The sequence below is a fragment of the Myotis lucifugus genome, unplaced genomic scaffold, assembly GCF_000147115.1.
Source record: "Myotis lucifugus unplaced genomic scaffold, Myoluc2.0 scaffold_88, whole genome shotgun sequence".
NCBI lineage: Eukaryota > Metazoa > Chordata > Mammalia > Chiroptera > Vespertilionidae > Myotis > Myotis lucifugus.
Window position 1 is genome coordinate 2,876,606 of NW_005871136.1, and position 21,742 is coordinate 2,898,347.

At 44.2% G+C, this 21,742-nt stretch overlaps 2 protein-coding genes across 13 annotated transcripts; one reads left to right on the top strand and one right to left on the bottom strand.

The window, feature by feature from the left end:
• Positions 1-211: 211 nt before the first annotated feature.
• LOC111826532 (translation initiation factor IF-2-like) lies at positions 212-4,061 on the bottom strand. Its single transcript, XM_023756094.1, has 3 exons — positions 4,012-4,061; positions 1,352-2,256; positions 212-593 (listed from the first exon to the last, which is right to left on the bottom strand). Exons 1-3 carry the CDS (start codon positions 4,059-4,061, stop codon positions 577-579), a joined length of 972 nt encoding a protein of 323 aa, XP_023611862.1. The 3' UTR covers positions 212-576.
• Positions 1,364-20,590, top strand: ZNF821 (zinc finger protein 821). Of its 12 annotated transcripts, XM_006091182.3 has the most exons (9): positions 1,498-1,633; positions 2,220-2,282; positions 3,553-3,640; positions 4,849-4,965; positions 13,457-13,582; positions 16,529-16,674; positions 17,318-17,422; positions 18,665-18,831; positions 19,612-20,590. In XM_006091182.3, exons 4-9 carry the CDS (start codon positions 4,926-4,928, stop codon positions 20,264-20,266), a joined length of 1,239 nt encoding a protein of 412 aa, XP_006091244.1. In that variant the 5' UTR covers positions 1,498-1,633; positions 2,220-2,282; positions 3,553-3,640; positions 4,849-4,925; the 3' UTR covers positions 20,267-20,590. The 12 variants fall into 12 exon arrangements, with proteins under 12 accessions (XP_006091243.1, XP_006091246.1, XP_006091244.1 ...); XM_006091181.2 differs by lacking the exon at positions 3,553-3,640 and having other exon boundaries at positions 1,364-1,633; XM_014457949.2 differs by lacking the exon at positions 1,498-1,633 and having other exon boundaries at positions 2,048-2,282.
• The last annotated feature ends 1,152 nt before the right edge of the window (positions 20,591-21,742 follow it).

Below are 21,742 nucleotides of genomic sequence, written 5' to 3' on the forward strand. Positions count from 1 at the left end.
GGCTGGATGAGAATATTCCATTTTTTGCTTCCTAGGAATTAAAATTTAAATGAAACTGAAATGTTTCCTTAACCAACGTGAAAGAATAATAATTCCTACCTACAATGAAGAATGAATGAATGAATTGTAAAGGAGCAAGATCCTTTAACACAGCCATTCTCTCACCTTAATCACAAGATGCAGACAATGATATCATCTCATTGGAGATTGATGAGAAGGACATTTTGCAAGAGCGCTTTATGTAAATACCAGGACTTGTTGCTTACAATCAAGGGTCAGCATCCTCATTAGCTCTGTCTTCGTGGGATCAGTAACCATAAAAAATATTTGCAGAATATACATTTCATATGTTCCCTTTACTTAATCATCACAACAATCTATGAGAAGAGAGATCAGGAATTATTACATGATTACCCATTTTACATCTCAGGGAAAAGACGTTCAGAATAGGAAAGTGGCTTGCCCAAAGTCACCAGGCTCATCAGTGACAGAGCTGGGTAGGACTCAAAGCTGATCTTCTAACACCAGATCCCATTTTCTTCCCACCGCACCCCCTGCTTCCCCAAGTAAGCTATGTCAGAGGCTCAGGAGATCTACAAGAAGAAAGAATAAGAAGGAAAGGAAAGTAGTGAGGAACTAGAAAGGGACGATGACAGGGGAAGGAGGTGTTTTATTAGGAAGTGAGTCTAACCACCCTCAATTGTCCTAAATGTCCCTTAAGTGGCAACAGTGCCATACCACAAACTACCCTGCTCCAAATTAATCCTATGCCTCTAGCTATACAGCTACTGTTGTTATTTGAGAACCATGTTGGAGACTTAAATGTCTAAAAAAAAAATATATCTAAAGATTGTTCTCCGAGGTCTTGACAGCTGGACCCAGCCCCTCCCACCAAGACCCTTGGGAGCCGAAGAAACCCTGAAGTGTGGGGAACGGAAGGGAAGAGGGTTTCGGTTGGGGGGTGACTAAGGTTAAGCTAAGGACAGGGGGGGCCTGCGGTGGAGCCGTGGTTAGGGGATGTGGGTTTTGCGGCTGGACTTGAAGGTGAGATAGGAAACCAGGTTCAGGGCTGACAGTCAGGGTGGAATTTACAGGTCCAGGAGGGGTTGGGCAGCAGAGAAGCTGATAGGGCTGGAGAGCGACCTGGGAAGGTGGGAGCCCGGGTGGTCCCTGGGGCGCGGGGCTGGAGGCGAGGCCCCTCGCGGACGCCTGGGATTGGATGCTCCTTCAAGTCCCGCCTCCCGGGACCCTCGCTCCCCAAGCCCCGCCCACACCCCGGGCGCGCGCCTGGAGCCGGGAGAGGGGACCCGGCGGGCGGGGGAGGGAGGGCGAGGGAGGCTCGTGCACGCGCCTCGCTCGCTGCGGTGCGCGAGCAGCGCGCTCCCGCCGCCCGCGTCGCCATCTTTTCCCCCTCCGTCCGTCTGTCTGCCGTTGGCTTTGTCCGTCTGCAGCGCCGCCCCTCGGCTCACCGCCCTCGGCTTGGCCCGCAGCTGCCCTCCGCCTGCCGGGGCCCGGTCCCGGAGAGCCCGGCCTGGCCATCCCGAGCCGCAGCCCGGGGCCCATTGTCCGGCGGTCCGTCTGTCCGGAGGCGGGGCCCAGGGACCCGGAGCGCTGCGCAGCGCCGAGGCGCCGGGTAAAGAGACCCCCGACTCCTTCTCTCCGGGGCCGGGCTGAGGATGCGGGTCACCGGCCGTCGGTCTTTTGTCCGTCCGCGTCTGGGGAGGGAAGCGGGGGCTCGCTCCGGCCTGGGGGGCGGGGGCAGCCCGGGCTCCGACCCAGCCCCTGCCCAGGTTGCCCGGGACGCGGCCGGTCCCGGCCAGCTCCCCTGCGGTCACTCCTCTTGCCGCCCCTTTGGCGCGGGAGGGACGCCGGTGCAGCCGCCCGCCCCGCGTGGGCCCGGGTCGGGCTCGGCCGAGAGCAGCCGGAACGGCCCCGGCGTCTGACAGGCGGGGAGGCGCAGGGGGAGGGAGGATGGGCGTGGGAGGGAGGGCAGACCCGGGGATCGGTCCGCGTCGCCGTCTCCCGGGAAGGCGTCTAAATTTAGCCGGCGGAGAAGACGGTGCTGTCTGCGCGCTTTCGGCGGCTGGTTCCCGGGAGTCCGCCCGGCCCGAACTGCAAGAAGCCAGGGGGACCCTCTCGGCGGATGGCGCGCACGCCCCGCACCGAACCCAAGTGAGGCGGCGACGCGATCGGCTTTCTCGTGCTCTCCTTTTTGGCAGATACGGATCGCTGGGATTCAGACAAGTGTACTTTCCTCTGTGGGAACCGCACCAGAGCTGGAGGTGAGAGTGCACCCCTCTTTTCTTAAAGCTTGGCTTTCACCCGTTTTTGTTTTGTTTTGTTTTTTTCTTTGCTCAAGTCGTGGTGTGTCCTGGAAGCTGCAACCTAACGCTTGTGGGAGAGCAGGGACAGTGTTCAGGGGAGACGTTGCCCCCTGCCCCCCCCACACACACACACCCACTCCGCTCCCAAGGACTTTGAACCTCGTTCTACAGACAGACAAAGCTGCCTTCCTTTTTTACATAGAATCCCTTGTAGATTTGAATCTCACCAGTTTACCTTTCTTGGAGATGGTGATGTTCAGGCAAGTTCTCCGTTTACATTTTTTTTGTGTTGGTTTCAGATTCGGGCTTGGGGACTGAGGCAGTGTGTTAAAAGTAAAATTGAATGAGTGACCTTTAGGGCCAGCGTGTCTATGGATTTTATTACCGTTTAATGCCTACAAAACCCTGAGATCTTGTGTGGTTAAGAATGCACTTTCAGTGCCATTTATTTATTTATTTGCAAGAGTCCGCTGCTCTACAGGCTTTCTTTTTTTTGAGGGAGGGAGAGTATTTGCTTAATTTTTCCTGAAAATCCCTCAGGTGTGAAGTTCCTTTGGGTACCATCTGGTCAGTTCCCCATTTGGCCACTAGGAGGATTATGAGATGTAGTGGACATTGCCAATTTATCTACGCAGATGCTCAGCAGATGCTCATCTGTGTCCGACTTGTAGCTTTAGTATTGAACTATTGCCTCACCAAGATGATCGGAATAGAGCCTGGCTCAAGTTATGTGGTCTTCCTTCAGAAGGATCTTTAATATTGCCTTTATCTCACAGTTTCAATTTCTGATCTTGATGGAGAGAAAATTTAAAGATTCATTAAGATTTCATATTTTCCTTCTACAATAGAGTAGGTGTAGCTCTGCAAATTTTAGAACAAAAAAAGAGAGACAACCTGCATTTCATTCAGCTTTCTGCTTTCCGATTCCATAGACTTAACAGGAAAAGTGCATATTACCCAAAGTGTAAAATTCATTCACTGCTTTCATGAATAAAATAACTACTTGATTAGAAAGAAATCATCTACACAAAACTTAGAATGGAGAACATATACCATTAGCATCAGTGGTCGCAAACCGGTGGTCCGTGAGGTCCGAAAGGTTGGCGACCGCCGCTCTAAATAGTTAAAATTGACTTTTATGTATATTTGGAGTTTTGTTTTTGTTTTGTTGTGTTTTTTTTTTGGTTTTTAATTAAAGGTCTGAAAAAGAACTGTGTTTGATATGCAGATATGATAGAAGACTGCCTGAAAGCTGCTTCCCTTGCCACTTCCTGTGGAGGCCTGTCTTTGCCATTTGCGGTTTCTTTCTTCCTTTGGTAAGGGGAGGCAGGATCTGATTACAGGTCTGAGGCCCTTTCTAGCTACATAGAGGAGTTCTGGAGTGCGGAGTATAGCTAGGAGTAGGCTCTCATAATGCCTCTTAAGGCAAAAGCTACAATTTTATCTTTGCTCATTCACTGTGCGTATACTTTGAGAAGGCAGGAACTGAAAGAAAACTTAAAGGGTGACCAGATCCATATTCTTGTCTTTGGTAGGAAAAGGAATCTAGTTCTTTTTAATCAGTCTGTTTCTTCACTTTATCTTTCAAAGAAAATTTCACAGCTTCCAACACTAATTCACTTCAGACTCTCTAACAACACTTACTGCTGGGGAAGTCTTAGAACTAACCAGGAACCTCCGGGCTTACGTGTCTGTTCCCTCCTGTTTCAGGGAAACGGGTGCATGTCTCTGCAGCATGCTCACTTGAGGAGCTTTTCTCGTTGTTTCTCCCACTGATCTCTCTGCTACGTAGAGGCTGGATTGAGAAGAGGCACTAAAGTTACTAACTTTGACCACCGCTCCAGAGCATGCGAGCAGGGCCAGGTTGATGTTCCCCATTGGGGTGCTGAATTAGTACTCAGCAGTGTGCATGGCATCTGGCTCTTCTGGGGAGAGCCCATCTTCAGCACTGGAAGTCGGATTTGCTTCAGTGCCCTGTCACCCACAGTGCCCAGCGCTGTGCCTGCGTCACTAAACACTGGCTCTGTTTCCTGCGTTGTTTTGAGATGTTTTCTTGTCTCAGGGATATGATGCCTTTGTCACCTCCAGGGGAGGTAACACCTGGAGGCTCCCCTTGGGGAGGATTGCAGGGCTTGACTTCCAGTGGGCATGTGAGCTGCCACCTCTTTAGCTTTTGTTGCTTCCTTTTACAGTTCACGGGGGGTTATTCCTTTGAGCCCATGGCACTACTAACGCTGACTGTCCGTGTTATTTGCTTCCTTTTTTATCCTGATCACGATCGCGTAATAGTAGTCTGGATTCCATAGGTAGTTTTAGAGTGGAATTTCTAAATCCTTTAAAGGAGTCCCTTCTTAAACTTCATGGGAACTTGATGTGCCAGAGATGTATTAATTTCTTTAATTCAGTTATTTATAACTGGTGAGTTTGATACACTTAAGAACTATTTTTAAAAATCTTTTTATGTGTTACTTTGTATGATATCTAGGCAAAATGACATGTGCTAACAATATCCTTTTCATTGTAGGTCAGCACCCTGCAAGGAGGTAGTAACATATCCAGTTGTGAAACTGGGAAAGGCCAGAGCTCTTGGATTAGGGAAACATGTCCCGTCGGAAACAGACAAATCCAAATAAAGTTCACTGTGAGTATTGGGCTTTGTCTTCTGGAATCTGGGTGGGAATGGAAGAGTAATCTGAATTTAGGTTAGAGAGGCTTACACTAATTTGTGAAGAAAAAAAGGTTAGAGGTGTTGAACATGATAAAGTGTGTCTGTTTGTTGGAGAAGGTGTTAGGAAACTGTGTTGGGAGTAGGTGTGTTTGATTCATCCCTAGTATTCATATTAATAAACATTTATAGGATATCTACTCTGCAAAAAGCCTTGTGCTAGATGCCCAGGCTGTAAAACAATAAAAAGATATATACAACTATAATGTAGCCATTATTTGATAGTATATGCTAAGTGCCAAATAGGGATGCTATACAAACTGTGTGCTAGAGAAGTTAAGAGGAGGGAGAGAGCTTTGTAGACTGAAGTAGCAAGGGAATGCTTGAAGGAAGAGGCCCTAGACCAGTGGTTCTCAGCCTTCCTAATGCCTTGACCCTTTAATACAGTTCCTCATGTTGTGGTGACCCCCAATTTCATTGTTACAAATTGAACATAATTAAAGCATAGTGATTAATCACAAAAACAATATGTAATTATATATGTGTTTTCCGATGGTCTTAGGCGACCCCTGTGAAAGGGTCGTTCGACCCCCAAAGGGGTCGCGACCCACAGGTTGAGAACCGCTGCCCATGAACTTGAACTGGGTCTTAGAAGGTGGATTATTTATTGATTGATTCTTATTGATTTCAGAGAGAAAGGGAGAGGGAGAGAGATAGAAACATCAATGATGAGAATCATTGATTAGCTGCCTCTTGCATGCCTCCCTACTGGGGATCGAGTCTGCAACCTGGGCATGTGCCTTTGATCGGAATCGAATCCAGGACCCTTCAGTTCACAGGCCGACGCTCTATCCACTGAGCCCAAACAGCTAGGGCAAAGTGAACTTTTTAAAAAGAGGAAGGGAGAGGTAAAATCGGAGAGGGAAAACAATGTGAGCAAAGATGTAAGAGGAAGTACATGTGATATGATCAGGGGACAAGGAGACTTTGAATGAAGCAGAAGTTTCATTTGTCCAGAAGTCATAGGACGTGAGGTTGGAGATGTTTAACTCTACATCAAGCATGTCAAACTCACGGCCAGCAGGCTGCATGCCGGCCACGAGTTACATTGTAGAGTCCTAAAGGCCAGGCCAGGTTCAAACTTCATTCCATAGACAATAAGGAGCTACTGAAGGATTTTAAGCAGAGAGAGTGGAGTGACATTGATAATGCAGTGTTTTGGTATAGATCATATGAGGGAGAGACTGGTAACAGGAAGACCAGGTATGCACTATTGCCTTGCATTATTTCTCAATAGTTTTGAGTGTATGTTTTATGTCAGTAATTGGATTGTAAACTTCTAGAGGGCATATATATTTCCTGCTATCCCTCTCAACTTCTAGCACTGCTCATAGAGACTGTTGAAGTACTTTAAAATACCTTATCAAATTAATAATAATATATCTATGTAGGTCTGAGATAATTAATCAGACAGTTTCCTATAATCTAGGGAGATAAGCATCCTCACCTAAATGTTTATAAAAGAGAAAAATAGCTCCCTATTATGGAGGATTGACTAAATAAAGTACAGCAACATTTGAAGAGAATTCAGTGGTATAATATATGAAATATTTTTTTAAAGAAAAAAAATCCATTTGAGAAGATAGAATAGACAAGGAATTAAGAGGACCAAAATTTATTAAAAAGATACTGTATGCCAGGCACTGTGTACTTTTCCTTGTCTTATTGGATAATTTCAAGAGTAGGAGAGAAAACAGTAGAAGCAGAGGAATTAAGGGGACTTCAACATATTATAGATAATGAGATCAGGGTAGCAGACCTCCATAGACAATTAATTCTTTAAGTCCTGGAAAAGTTTTATGAGACAGATCAAGTTGGATTCTTCTAGGAGTATACTCAAAGTGAATGTGGAAGGCTGCTTGATATAAAAGTGAGTGGTTTAAGAAGGATTTAGAAATTGTTGCTAAACAGTAAAATTTAGTGGGGCTGAATGGGAGGATTGTTAAGAGAGAAAATGAAGCATCTCTAGCGTAGGGAATACAACACAGTGGTCAGGAGGATTATCTTCTCCTCTGGTTGAAGGTGAGTATTGACTGATAAAAGGCACAGATGTGACCCCAAGCAGACAGGGCAGGAAAGGTACTCTTAATAGAGATGATGGGTTCACAAATAAGGCAGTCATAGGAGTTGGGCATTTACCTATACAAACCTCCTGTCCAAAGAGCCTGGTTAGATTTGAGGAAAGATGAGGTGGATGATAGGATGATTGTGGTAAGGCCAAGGGGAGCCAGTAAAGGCTTGTGTGGCCTATGCCCGTGTCCACGTGGCATATACCCATCAGCTGCATCTCCTCCCACCATAGCCAGTCAAATCAGGACGAGCTGGTATTAGAGTTGGAAAACAGATGGACAATCAGGTCATGGACAAGGAGAGAATATCACACGTCTACAGCTGCAGAAACGCAGTGTCCAAAGCAAGGCAACATTATATTGTGGTGGAGTGGGTGGGACTTTGCAGCCTCTCTGGTGGTGCCATGAAGAGAGCTGTGAACAGAAATGTTCAGCTGCCACTAAAAAGCAGACCCAAGGGAGGGGCTATTTTCGGCGAGGGCTTCTCAGGTGATTGACGAAGCTTGACCAAAGAAGAAGACAGTGGGATCGGCTGGTCTCCAAGGGACCTGCTGGTTATTTACTGTTTGGAGACTGAAGCTGATCCTACCTGTTTTGAAAGGTCATCTTCTCATGACAATAGTGGCAAATAGAAATTGGTAATTTCAGTCTTCTGACCACTCGAGTCCCCTATCCCCTTTCAGTGAAATGGAACCAATCAAATGTATTGAATTTAATGCTGCTCGTCTATTTAAAGTAAATGGGATGGACCCAAGGTCCGGGAGGCAGGAAAGCTGCCGAAGCTCTGCTTCAGTATCAAAGCCAGTCAGCACTCTGGCAGAGTAATGGCTGAGCTCCATTAGCTCTGCCTTCTGAAAAGAAGTAGATTGTGTGGCATGAAGCTCAAAGCCCACCTAAAAGAATCTATTAAGAATCCCACTGCTGTAGGCTGGCAGCATTTATCCGATTCACTTCAGAGGCAATGGGCAGGCTGTTCTGACATTTACTTGGCTTTCCTCTGGACTGGCTCTGTATCTCAGAAATATTCAGGCAGACTCTTGGGTTTTACCCAGCTCATTAATAGACTTGATGAGAGCTTTTGGAATAAAAGCCCAGAATTGTTAGTCACAGAGAAACTGCTGAAGGGCTGAAATCTGTTAGACCTTCCTCCCTCCTTCCTCATCTCACCCCTTCTGAGTATAACTTTTTGTCAACTGTTTCTAGAGAGGTTGAAAATACTAGAGTGCCTTGCATACTCTCATTTGGTGTCTTTTTTTTTTTTAATATATTTTATTGATTTTTCACAGAGAGGAAGGGAGAGAGATAGATAGTCAGAAACATCGATGGGAGAGAAACATCGATCAGCCACCTCCTGCACATCTCCCACTGGGGATGTGCCCGCAACCCAGGTACATGCCCTTGACCGGAATCGAACCTGGGACCTTTCAGTCCGCAGGCCGACGCTCTATCCACTGAGCCAAACCGGTTTCGGCTCATTTGGTGTCTTTATACCAAGCAAACCACTAAGAAAAGAAAAACTTTTTCTGAAGAGTTTTTGTTTTCAGATTGCAAAGCTTTCAACTTTAATTAAAAGCTTTTCAGCTTTTACAGAGAAGTAGGAAAAATGCCTTTGTAGTCCCTTCTCTTCTAAAAAGTGCAACTTGTTTTATTTTCATTCAGTGTCCCTGCGAGGTAAATGGTTATGTTCTTAGCATGTGATCGCACCTTGGATTACAGAGACTGTCAGCTAGAAATGGAATCCTAAGCTCCTCACTCCCAATAGTAGCTCTTCTTTTCTGAGTTTGACATCTGCTCTGTTAGGATATGTTTCAGCTGCTATCCTTAATTTCAGTCAGCCAGAAACTACATTTACTGGGTGGACAAAAGTAGGTTTAAAGCATGAGTATGCAAAACACAGTTTCTTCTTTTCTTTTTCTTTTTTTATTGATTTTAGTTAGAGAGGAAGGGAGAGAACGAGAAAGGAACATCAATTTGTCGTTCCTTATTTATGCATTCATTGTTTCACTCTTGTATGTGCCCTTACTGAACCTGCAACCTTGGCATATCAGGACAGTGCTCCAACCAAGTGAGCTACCTGACCAGGGGCAGTTTATTCTTATATTATCATTTATTAATTATTCTATTATTTTCCATACAAACAACTGTAAGCATACTTTTGCCCATCCATGCATTTAACTGCACCAAGGACTCAAGAAAGAGAATTGTAAAATCTTTGCCTTTCTAATAACTTTCATCTCAAGCTTCTCATCTGTTTCACAAACTTGCTTGTATGGCCTTGATTTTATCTGGTTTGAAAAATCTTAACCAAATTAAATAGTATCTATCTATCTATCTATTTTATTTCAGAGAGGAAGGGAGAGGGAGATAGAAATATCAATGAAAGAGAGAGAATCATTGATCGGCTACCTCCTGCATGCCCCTCACTGGGGATTGAGCCCACACTTCGGGCATGTGCCCTTGACCGGAATCGAACCTGGGACCCTTCAGTCCACAGACCGACACTCTATCCCACTGAGCCAAACCGGCTAGGGCTCAAATAGTATCTTGATTTAATACTAAAAACAGGAGAAATGGCACTTTGCTTTTTACTGTGGGAGCATAGATGACTTGTTCTCAGCTATTAATAGACAAATAAATACCCATATTAAATAAGATCGTTGCCCTACATTAATATCTAGAGATTACAGGATTATTTTTAACCTACTCCAACAGTCTCAAGATAGAAGGAAATGATTCTACATTATACAATCAGGCAATTGTATAACACTTCTTAATCACTAGTATCTATGAATCACATTATACTTAATTATGACATACTTTTAGCAAGTATCACTACTTTCTTATGAAAGGATAATTCTGGACAGCCAGATTTTAGGGATTAAATAAATAGTGACTACTGGAAGATTATTCACATATCTTTTCCTATGAGGTCTACCAAAATCATGTCCTTTTTTATGGTTTTTATATAGTTTGCTTTAGTAGATGTTTAAAATAGGAATAAAGTTTACCTTAGCCTTTTTTCTCAAGCCAGGAACAGAATAAAATGTAAGAGCACAGCTTTTCTCTCCAAACTGCCAAAAAGGAATGACACTTAGTTTATTCCACCTGTCCTAGGGAAGATTGCCTTGGTGAGCAAAAAGTGCTAGCTAAGGAAGTTATATGGAATAGACCAGGGGTGGGCAAATTTTTTGACTCGAGGGCCACAATGGGTTCTTAAACTGGACCGGAGGGCCGGAACAAAAGCATGGATGGAGTGTTTGTGTGAACTAATATAAATTCAAAGTAAACATCATTACATAAAAGGGTACGGTCTTTTTTTTTTTTTTTTAGTTTTATTCATTTCAAACGGGCCGGATCCGGCCCGCGGGCCGTAGTTTGCCCACGGCTGGAATAGACCGTTCTCTGTTCTGTGAAGGCCTAAATATTTAAACATCAATAGACAAAAATAAATTTTAAGCTCCAGTGGGAGACCAAACTGAAATACTAGCTGCTATTGAAAGGTACATATACTTTTAGATGCCCTTTTACTAATCCAATGGTGATTTCCTAATAGAAAGGAGTGTGAGGTATATTTTCTAAATATGCTATAAACCTAGCTGGTTTCTGGCTAGGTTTCTTTAGAGATGAGCAGTATCACTGACGAGAATGATCTGTCCCTTGATAATTAATTATATGCTGGTATGTAACTTGTTCCATAGTGCCATATCTGCCCATAGCCACCAGGTCCGAAAACATCCATCTACCCAGAAGAATTCAGTAACTATTCCAATTGGCCATGGTCTTGTGATTACAGTGAAACCAACGTGGAGAAATTAAATATTTTACTTCTGCAAAGGAAGAAGACAAGACACTATAACACAGAATTCAACTTTTGCTTTCCCTAGCAGTAATTTATATCCATGTGTCATCTTGGATATTATGAAAGTGGACTTAAAGCAGCTTATTTTTCCTTTACTTAAGGGCTGTGTAGTTGCAGTACATTTGAACTCTAACCACTTCTACTCCCATTCACAGTATCAGTCAGAATACCCATAATATTAGTTACTCTGACCCAGGCCTGGTAATACCATATGGTATCAGAACCATCAAAATGATGGTTCCTGTTGTCATATACTGGCCCTGACAACATTATTTTGATATTTGAGTTCTATTTATCAGTTTCTCATGATATGAAGTAACAGTACCACTAGGATTGGAGCCATTCTTCTCAGAGACTTCAGCAAAACCACTCTGATAAAGTGCCTAGCCTTCTGCTTACATCACTACTAGAAAGCAGTTTAAAAACAATGGAGAGTAGGCCTAACCGGTTTGGCTCAGTGGATAGAGCATTGGCCTGCAGATTGAAAGGTCCCAGGTTCGATTCCAGTCAAGGGCATGTACCTTGGTTGTGGACACATCCCCAGTAGGAGGTGTGCAGGACTGGGGATGTGCCCAGGAAGCAGCTGATCGATGTTTCTACCTCTCTATCCCTCTCCCTTCCTCTCTGTAAAAAAATCAATAAAGTATATTTTTAGAAAAACAAAAAATATGGAGAGTAAAATTGGGCAGACCTAGGTTTGAATACTTATTTCCACCACAGACCTTCGTTTTCTCCTAAGTAAAATGTGGGTAGTTATACCTACCACATAGAACTTAGCAGAGAATTAAGGTAAGGTAACAACTATAAAGCATTTAACATAGAATCTGGGGCTATTATTAGTGTTCAGCACTTAGCATATAGTAAACTCTCAATGAATATTTGCTGAATGAATGCCTAAGTAATCCCACGAAGTCTACTTCACATCCATTCTTTCATTGCCTGAGGACTAGTAGTGCAGATCAACTAACCTGTTCATTTTTCCTACATCATTGTCTCCTGCCTTGGAACTTGAGCCTATTTACTCCCCTTTCTCTCCACAGTAAGAAAGCGCTATTGGTCTATTGTCAAACATTTCACTAGGGCTTTTATTATTCTCTCTTGGTAGCTGGAGAATGGGGACTGTAGTTTCCACTCTGACTGAGATAATGGAAACCTCGAGAAACCCAATTCTCTTTTCTCCTTATGCCTGGCCTCTTGGAAAGAAAAGAACACTTAAATGTTAACTCTTTAGTGACCACACAGATCCCAGGCAGAGTTCATCAGAAGTAAATGTATAATCAAGGAGGGCTTTTGGATATTCCATACAAACAAACAAACAAACAAACAAACAAACAAACAAAAGACCAAGGACACCAGATGAAATATTTGTTGCAAATTAGATGGCATGTTTCAGGAAGTGTGTTCCTCAGCAGAAGTATGTTCTCCTTTTAATCCAGCAGTTCTCAACCTGTGGGTCGAGACCCCTTTGGCGGTCGAACGACCCTTTCACAGGGGTTGCCTAAGACCATCCTGCATATCAGATGTTTACATTACGATTCATAACAGTAACAACATTACAGTTATGAAGTAACAACGAAAATAATTTTATGGTTGGGTCACAACATGAGGAATTGTATTTAAAGGGCTAGAAGGTTGAGAACCACTTTTTTTTTTTCATATCTGATTTATTCATTTTTTTATTTTATTTTAAAACCCGTATGGTTTTATGAACCGGTGTCTCCCCAATAATTTCAACGAGAGAGAGAGAGAGAGAGAGAGAGAGAGAGAGAGAGAGGAGACATCCGATCTGTGAGTACTGCCTCATTTAGGTTTCAGCTCCCGGGCGGCAAAAATGTTTTTGTTATGTCCTCCGGGGAGGGAGAGAGGGAGGAGAACCACTGTTTTAATCCATTATTCACCTCATTGTTGATTTGCTTATGGATAATTCTGATAGGCATTAGAAAGGAAGTCAAGGAAGAACTTCCAGAGCATGTCTTAAGGAGAGTGAATGAAAGACGGGATTATATACTATTATCTAGATGGATTATTGGAAGCACTGGTTTATAGTCAGAGATAGACATTAACTCATGGCATAATGCTAGTACCTTAAAATTCACAGATTGTGCCCATATTTGTTGCTATATCTTTATCCTATTCCTTTATCTCTTCTTGCCTCTGTCTCCCCAATCCCGATGGAAGGTTGTAAATGGAATTGAGATTCTAAAGCTAAATTTATAAAGTAGCAATTGATCACCTTTTAAAAAGGAGTAAAGATTAGGACAATTTAAGGGAAGCATATGATGCTTTCTAGAGCATCTGGCTTACCAGGAGTAGCTGAGCCCAGAAACAGTTGTAGGCAACAAGCTGACTTGGAGATGGATGACTCCACCACAGGGTATCTGCCTGTCTTCTACCTTTGAATGGTCTGACTTTCCAACTAGCTTGCCTGGGGATATGCTGCCCAGCTGGTGGCCTGACTATTTTTCCTTGTGACCACCAGGGGATCAAGTATTTGCTGGGCTAGAAGAGCAAGCCCGCCAGGCGATGATGAAAACTGATTTTCCTGGAGACCTTGACGGTCAACGACAAGCTATCCAACAACTAAGAGATCAGGACTCCAGTAGCAGTGAGTTCTGCACCTTCTGGTAATGACTCAGGGCAATGGGAGAAGAATTATCAGAGTGTGTGTGCTCTGGGGATTGTGCATGGGGTTGGGAGGAAGACATGCAGAAGGAGATTTGTGGATCCTCAGTGTTCCCAAAGGTGTTCTAAGGTCTGTGGGCATATTCTTATCCAGAGAGCGAGAACAGGTTTGGCATGACAGTTGGTTTGCTTTTTAACTCATGGACTGCAGTACTTGGCACAGTACCATAACAGATAGGTTTTGATGATTGTGAGAGACAGGGCATAGGAATAATTAGTGCCCAAGCAGCCCCTGGGTTAGGTCAAGTGAAGAGAAAAAAATCCCTGTCTCCTTTTGGATCTATTTGTTCATAATTAATAAAATGTAAGAGTGGCATTAGTGGAAATTTTTGCTTGAGGGCCTCGTGTTAATGTTATACAAGAGATATTGCGAATTAATGAGATTATGCATCATATAAAATGCTTATGTCAAGGTCTTCCCTTCCCACACCAAGGCCTAAGTAGATCCCTGTGGTTAAAAGATGGAAAAGACAGTGGCTGGTATCCAGTCGAGTCTTGTGGATCACCTGTTCCATGACCTGCCTGAACATATACACTTTGAGATGTGTTATTTTCTATGATGATTTCCACACTTTACTAATTTCATCCATACTGGTTATTATTAGTGTTAATTCAGAGAGGGATTTCAGATTTTTCTCCCCATTTGGGGTTGGGGAAGAACAAAGAGGGAGAGAGTTCTGCAACCTTCTAAGAACTACAGTTTCCACTCAAACTGTTAATTTAAAAAAATATTTAGCAATTAATTGCTCAGGTAGAGAAAAATAAACCCAAATACTTCTAGAAAACCTGTGGGAGCCATCAGTTTGAGTAATAGGTAGGAATGGCAACATCGATAAAAGTCTAATAGGTTTCCATCCTGGAAAAGAAGCAGCGTCCCTCTGGATAGCATACTTTTTTTTTTTAATCTTTCTAGTAGAGAGATATATTTGGATTTCTGATAAATTACAAAAATGTGTTTGATGCAATGTTATCTTAGACTAAGCTTACCAGTATTCCAGATAAGCTGGTGAGAAAGTATGGTAATATTTAATCTGTGCCAATCCTTCATTATTGAGATGAATTCAAACTAAAGCTTTGGGCTCGGGAATAAGGCCAGATCCAGTATACCAACCAAGTGGAGTATCTAACAGAGACACACATAACTACTAACAGATGATTTGGTTGGATTTTCTTTTCTTTTTTTAATATATTTTATTGATTTTTTACAGAGAGGAAGGGAGAGGGATAGAGAGTTAGAAACATCCATGAGAGAGAAACATTCATCAGCTGCCTCCTGCACACCCCCTACTGGAGATGTGCCCGCAACCAAGGTACATGCCCTTGACCAGAATGGAACCTGGGACTCTTCAGTCCACAGGGCGATGTTCTAGCCCAGCCGTGGGCAAACTACGGCCCGCGGGCCGGATCCAGCCCGTTTGAAATGAATAAAACTAAAAAAAAAAAAGACTGTACCCTTTTATGTAATGATGTTTACTTTGAATTTATATTAGTTCACACAAACACTCCATCCATGCTTTTGTTTCGGCCCTCCGGTCCAGTTTAAGAACCCGTTGTGGCCCTTGAGTCAAAAAGTTTGCCCACCCCTGCTCTAGCCACTGAGCCAAACTGGTTAGGGCTTGGTTGGATTTTCTTAAGAAGAAAGAGAATAGGACCAGTTTTGCCCAGATACTGGTGGATTTAGAAAATGTGCAAGGGATAGAAGAGAGAAGACAACAGCACTGTTAGCTGGGAAAGCTGAATCTCACTGCCCATGCAGAGAGACGGTGAAACTCTCTGTATTTCTCTCTTGCTTGCAGTCAGACCAGGGGTCCAGGAGCCAGGTGAGGTTGGGGCTGGAGTATGGTAGCTTCCCTAGGCTTGGCTTCCACTTGTGATCTTCAAAGTACTAGCACTTTTTTTTCTTTCAGAAAGAACTCCCTTTGTAATTGTGGGGTTTTAAAAAAAAAAAATTTCTCCCTATTTTATAAATAATAGGGCAGAAATTCAGCTCCCACAAACCTTGACCTCCCCACAGCCACATCCTGCTCTCTAAACTAAAACATTCAATTCTTACTTTAGTCACAATAAATTACATTTCATTCTAAGTAAAGAATAACCTCTACCTAATGCATCCAGCAAATAATCCAAAGAACCAACAGAAACAATGGATTTATTTAGCCTAGAATGCTGAGTTACTAGCAGAGTAATAAGAACACAGTCAGATACCACTACAAACTGCCTGAGGTTGTTTGCTGCACTAATTTTCCACTGTACTGAACAGTCTTTTCCCTATGCCCTATAAAGTGACATCATTTTAACCTAATTTACTACTGCCTCCTTTATTGATTAGAGGAAAGAAAAACTTGTTGGTGTTTATTTAAGTGTGCCTTGGGGTTTGTTGGGAGAGGACAGATTAGCGGGCCTCAGAATAGAGTAGTGTATGTGACACCATGGAGAAATTGTGCGAGGGGTGAGGGGTTATGGAGAAAAGTCAGGTAATAAAATCAGTGCGAAGTGTTGGGAAATCAGAGGTGGTATGTTGTGGGAATGAGCATGGTGTGAGGTATGAAGGAGGTGTGATTTGAATATGAGATATTTGGGAACCATGTGTAAGAAGTAACTATTTTTATGATATTGTATAAGGCCCAATAACCATTTCCCAGTGCAGTTTTGCCTCAGATTTTCTCTTTAGTGTGTATATGGCATTATAAACAACAGCTATAACTGGTTTCCACTTAACATGATTTGTACCCAACTAAGAACTGATACAAACTATATTATGGAAGATCTAAAAATGTTTTTCATTATAACTGCAAACTCTAGGGTGGAAAGCAACTCAAGATGTATTCATTGCAAAAATCAGAACAAGTGACAAGTTTGTGTGTTCCAGGTGACAGTGAGGGTGATGAAGAGGAGACCACACAAGATGAAGTCTCTTCCCACACATCAGAGGAAGATGGAGGGGTGGTCAAAGTGGAAAAAGAGTTAGAAAATGCAGAACAGCCTGTTGGTGGGAACGAAGTGGTAGAGCATGAGGCAAGTGACAAATGGCTCCTGAGTCTGGGAGATCCCTTACTCTTCTGTTTGGCCTGATGCCTCTCGTCCATATATAACAGTCTTGCCTCTAACAGTCTCCTGGGCCTTCATATGAAGCCCCTCTTCCTTCACAGCGCCAGTTATCCAAACTTCAGACACAATTCTTATCACACCCACTTACCTTTTCCACCGACATATCACTCCGCCATGTACAGCTCTCTTTCCAGACAGAATATCCACCTTTACAAAACTATTAGCTGACTTCCTGAGGTATGCTCTTGAATATATTTGCAAATTTAAGTCAAACTGTTACCTCACTAAATTGTTTCCTGAGGATTCCTGCAAGAAGCATGGCAAGAGGAAAGCTAATCCTTTCTCTCCAGTTTACCTTGGGAAAACAATAGCTAAGCTCTCTCTGGGGCAGGCCTATGCCCTCATGGCAGGAAACCCTGGAGAAAATAAAGATCAGTGCAAGTTTAACTCCCATCTCCCTAGTAGTTTTTCCTTTGGTCCATAGGGAAACCTGAGAATAATACATGATATCAGGTTGTATTTTTTATAACAGGATACCCTGTAAAAGAAGTAGGGGCAGGGAAGAGACTGGTCAGCAGTCTTAATGAATTGTCTGCTTATTGAATTGCAGGTCACAGAGAATTTGAATACCGACCCCTTACTTGGACTCTGCCAGTGTCCCCTCTGCCAACTAGACTGTGGGAGTCGGGAGCAGCTGATTGCTCACGTGTACCAGGTATGGCGTGGGGAGCTGCGTGCTCTGGAACTCGAGGGCCAGCAGCTTGTTTAGCCTTTGTCTCCACCTCCCAAAGGAACCTTGGGTTGTTGTTCTCATTCAGACTCACTCCAGTCCTCAGAACATTTTGGAGAATAAGTGGAATATGCTGGGTAAATATGTCCTGGGGTTCCCAGGCAGACATACTATGAAAATGAAGTTCCATTTTAAAAAATTACTTAATGCATATTTTAAACAGTGAAATAAAAACTAACACCTATTAATAATGAGGGCTCTGTTTTAAAGAAAAGATGAGTTAACATAAATGTTTCTGAAATACTGGAGAAAGTTAGTGTAAGTAAGGGGATGAGAATAAGACAAACTTTTTTTTTAATCCTCACCTGAGAACATGCTTAGAGAGAAGAAGGGAGAGAAAGAGAGAGAGAAACATCAATCAGTTGCCTTCCGTACGTTCCCTGACCAGAGATCAAATGCCCAATCCGGGCATGTGCCCTGACCAGGAATTGAACCAGCAACCCTTCAGTGCACAGGACCATGCTCAACCAATGGAGCCACTCCGGCCGGGCAAGGCAGACTTTTGTGTTCTTTTCCCCCGATCCAATCGCAGAGCACCTGTGCCTTGTGAGCTGTATTGAAAGGGCTTCAGCACACATGGCAGCCTGGGTTATAGTGTAAAGATAGATAGTTTATGAGGAGACACATTTCTTCAAAAGACTGTCTTTAAAAGATTAAAGGAAAGGCAGGGCACTTGTACCTTTTGAGTACCAGTCTTCCCAGTTAGCTTCTGGACTGGCCTTCATTGATCCCTTCACTTGGACTTGGACCTGCACAATGTGAGGCAAGCATTCAGAGAGAAATTACCCCACTCATGAATTCTCTCAGGCTTGGAAGACAGCTCTGGAGCCCATTGTTCCTTAGTTCAGCCACATGTCCCAGAATGTAATCAACAATCTTAATGAATTGCCTACTTATTGAACTGTACTCAATAAGTAGGCAATTGCAATTCAATAAGTAGTAGAACTCAAACTAATGAAATGTGAGCAGTGGTCTGAATGGCCTGGCCCTTCTGAAAGCCCATTAACACAAGAAAGTTTTAATTGTCCGGGTGGTAAAGAGGGAAAAGAGTTGCAAGTCCCTTGTTCTGAGACTAAAGAAAGGGGACGTTTCCCCAAAGTCGTTTCTAAATGGGTGTAGACTGTCTTGGAGGCGGTGTGAGCTGACAGACTGAGGCTTGTTTTACAGCACACTGCAGCAGTTGTGAGTGCCAAGAGCTACATGTGTCCTGTCTGTGGCCGGGCCCTTAGCTCCCCAGGGTCATTGGGTCGCCACCTCCTAATCCACTCGGAGGACCAGCGGTCCAACTGTGCCGTGTGTGGAGCCCGTTTCACCAGCCATGCCACGTTTAACAGGTTAGCTGGGCACCTAACCCTCTTGTGTTGGGAACAAATTACTGGGTATGGATTCTGCTTTCCCAAGTCAAAGAAAAGGCTAGAGATCAGTAATGCAAAGGCAACTAATTGATTCTTAAACTCTTTGGAAATACAAATAATGAGACCAGTAAATATGCCCCTTCCATTAGCTATCTCCAAAGGGAAATGAATCCCTATTTCTTTTCCCTATCAGTATAATATTTTCATCTAGAAAGAGATGTGGGGAAGTCTAAGAATATTCATGATAAAGTATGGAGAAAAGTTATAGGGTGCTGAAAGGACCCTGATGTTGGGACATAGTCTCTACTGTATCCCAGGCCGCCTGGAACAGTGTGAATTGTGTCCTAGTCCCATTTGCTAGCAAGCAATGCAGAACTGGCCAGGCAGGAGCTTGAGCCAGTGGACTGTACCTGCCCTGAAGGCAGCCTGTACCTCAAGGACTGCCTCCCACCGCAGGACTGCTCTGCACAGCGTCTACCAAACACCACCATTCTGGCTTGAACAGAAAGGGCTCGTTTTAAGGGTTTGTCTGATTTTTAGTGGCTTGCTGTGGCCTTTGGTTCAGTCTTTAACTCCAGGTGGCCTTTAAAACTTGGTGCACACCCTAGCCCAAAGAAGAGCAGGGGTGGAGAGGAAGTCAAACTGACCCCTAGTGGTGAAATTGGAGCAACTGGCGTAGTAGGACAAGAATAAGTCAGAATTGAATACCAGAGCCTTGTTAGAAGGTGACACTAAACATCCAAAATTTTTGCTTCCCAGTGAGAAACTTCCTGAAGTACTTAATATGGAATCCCTACCCCCAGCCCACAGTGAGGGCCCCTCCAGTGCTGAGGGGAAGGACATTGCCTTTAGCCCTCCAGTTTACCCTGCTGGAATTCTGCTTGTGTGCAACAACTGTGCTGCCTACCGTAAGCTCCTGGAAGCCCAGACCCCCAGCGTACGCAAGTGGGCCCTCCGTCGACAGAACGAGCCTTTGGAAGTAAGGTTGCAGCGGCTGGAACGAGAGCGCACAGCCAAGAAGAGCCGGCGGGACAATGAGACCCCCGAGGAGCGGGAGGTAAGGCGCATGAGGGACCGTGAGGCCAAGCGCCTGCAGCGCATGCAGGAGACAGATGAGCAGCGGGCACGCCGGCTGCAGCGGGACCGGGAGGCCATGAGGCTCAAGCGGGCCAATGAAACCCCGGAGAAGCGGCAGGCCCGGCTCATCCGGGAGCGGGAGGCTAAGCGGCTCAAGAGGAGGCTGGAGAAGATGGACATGATGTTGCGAGCTCAGTTTGGCCAGGACCCTTCTGCCATGGCAGCTTTAGCAGCCGAAATGAACTTCTTCCAGCTACCTGTGAGTGGGGTAGAGTTGGACAGCCAGCTCCTGGGCAAGATGGCCTTTGAGGAGCAGAACAGCAGCTCTCTGCACTGAACCACAAACACCTTCCTGCCTGCCCTCCTGCTCACCCGCCCACCCAAGCCCACAGGGACCAGTGCTGCAGCCACCCACAGGGCCCTGTCCTTACTGCCAGAGGCAGGCCCTGGTTTGTTGCAGATGGACCTGTGCACTCCTTGCATGTCGGAGCAGGATGATGGGGTCAGCAGGAAACCAGCTCAAGGCTGGACAAGGGAGCAGGCACTCCACAGAACTGGACTCCCCAGCCCACCGCTGCAGGGCATGCTGTAGGACTGTGGGGCCCCCAGGTGGCCCATGGAGTTGTAAGGGCAAATAAATTAATTTTATCTTTATTGGCCATTTCCTGCTTTTCTCTCAGTTTCATTCTAGCAAATGAAGTGATCTGGGAGAGACCTGGGTGGAAGTTTTCAGGCAGACTTCTGGCAGTGGTTCTTTTCTGAGGGAGGGTATGCCTCAACTTAGGCTCTCCAAGCAAAGATCCCTGGGTATTTGGGCCGTTACAAGTTGATGAGACATAACTATGACATTGAAGAACGGATGCTGACTTTGTGAGGGTCCAGTCCCACAACCCTAAAGAAGGTAATTAACAGTCTGAAGGACTATTAAAACCTAACTTACCTTTTCCAAACTTGGTAGTAGATGCCTTTCTTCATAACTGGCATTTTCATTTTTTAAAAAGTGGTTTCATACTTCTTTATTCAGGGGGTTCCATTTTCACTCCTCAGTAGATTTTGTATATTTCTCATATGCTTCTTCACAGTTCATGTAGTTCTGAAGTGTTACTGAGTGTCATCTTGATCAGCCAATCATCTTCATAACAAGATCTGTTGACAGGTCCTGGATTTTCTGCAAGAGCTTCATCAATTTCAGTTATTTCTCCTTATAGAGGAGAATAGAGTTCACTAGCAGCTTTCACACTTTCCAAAGCAACTTGTTCAATTTTGTCCCAATTTCAGGCAGACTATAGTAAACATCTCCAAAACTTTCTGTGCAAAATTGCTAATCCCACTGTTCCAATATAATTTTCTATTGTTATCCATTCATGCTTCTCTGTGAATTTACATAGAGCAAATTGGGTTCGGTATGCAGCAATGGCCTCAGGCCCCAGGCCCACGGTGGGCAGGGCTTAGAGTATGTGTGTGTGTAGGAGGTGGCTGTTGTGGCAAAACTCTGTGGCACCCACTAGTAGGGGGCATAACTGGCATTTTCTAAAGAGAATATGGTATTTAGACTAGGTGCTGGCTACTTTTCCCAGCAGAATTCAGTTTGTCAAACTTTTTTCCTCAATATCTTTTTATTTATTTTTAGGGAGAGAGAGAGAGAGAAATATTGATCAGCTGTCTCCTGCATGCCCACTGCTGGGGAATCAAGCCCACAATTCAGGCATGTGCCCTGACTGGGAATGGAACTGGTGACCTCTCGGTGCATGGATGACACCCAACCAACTGAGCCAGTTTGTCAAACTTTTAAAATCCCATCCCAGAGAGCAGA

Bases quoted from the DNA above. Each gene is read 5' to 3' on its own strand.
- ZNF821 (XM_006091181.2), top strand. From the start codon at position 4,926: ATGTCCCGTCGGAAACAGACAAATCCAAATAAAGTTCACT. The intron at 16,675-17,317 runs GCAAGTGACAAA...ATTGAATTGCAG, and splicing joins ACGAAGTGGTAGAGCATGAG to GTCACAGAGAATTTGAATAC. The intron at 17,423-18,664 runs GTATGGCGTGGG...CTTGTTTTACAG, and splicing joins TGATTGCTCACGTGTACCAG to CACACTGCAGCAGTTGTGAG.
- LOC111826532 (XM_023756094.1), bottom strand. From the start codon at position 4,061: ATGCTGCAGAGACATGCACCCGTTTCCCTGAAACAGGAGGGAACAGAC. The intron at 2,257-4,011 runs GTAAGCCCGGAG...CGGTTCCCACAG, and splicing joins AAACAGGAGGGAACAGACAC to AGGAAAGTACACTTGTCTGA.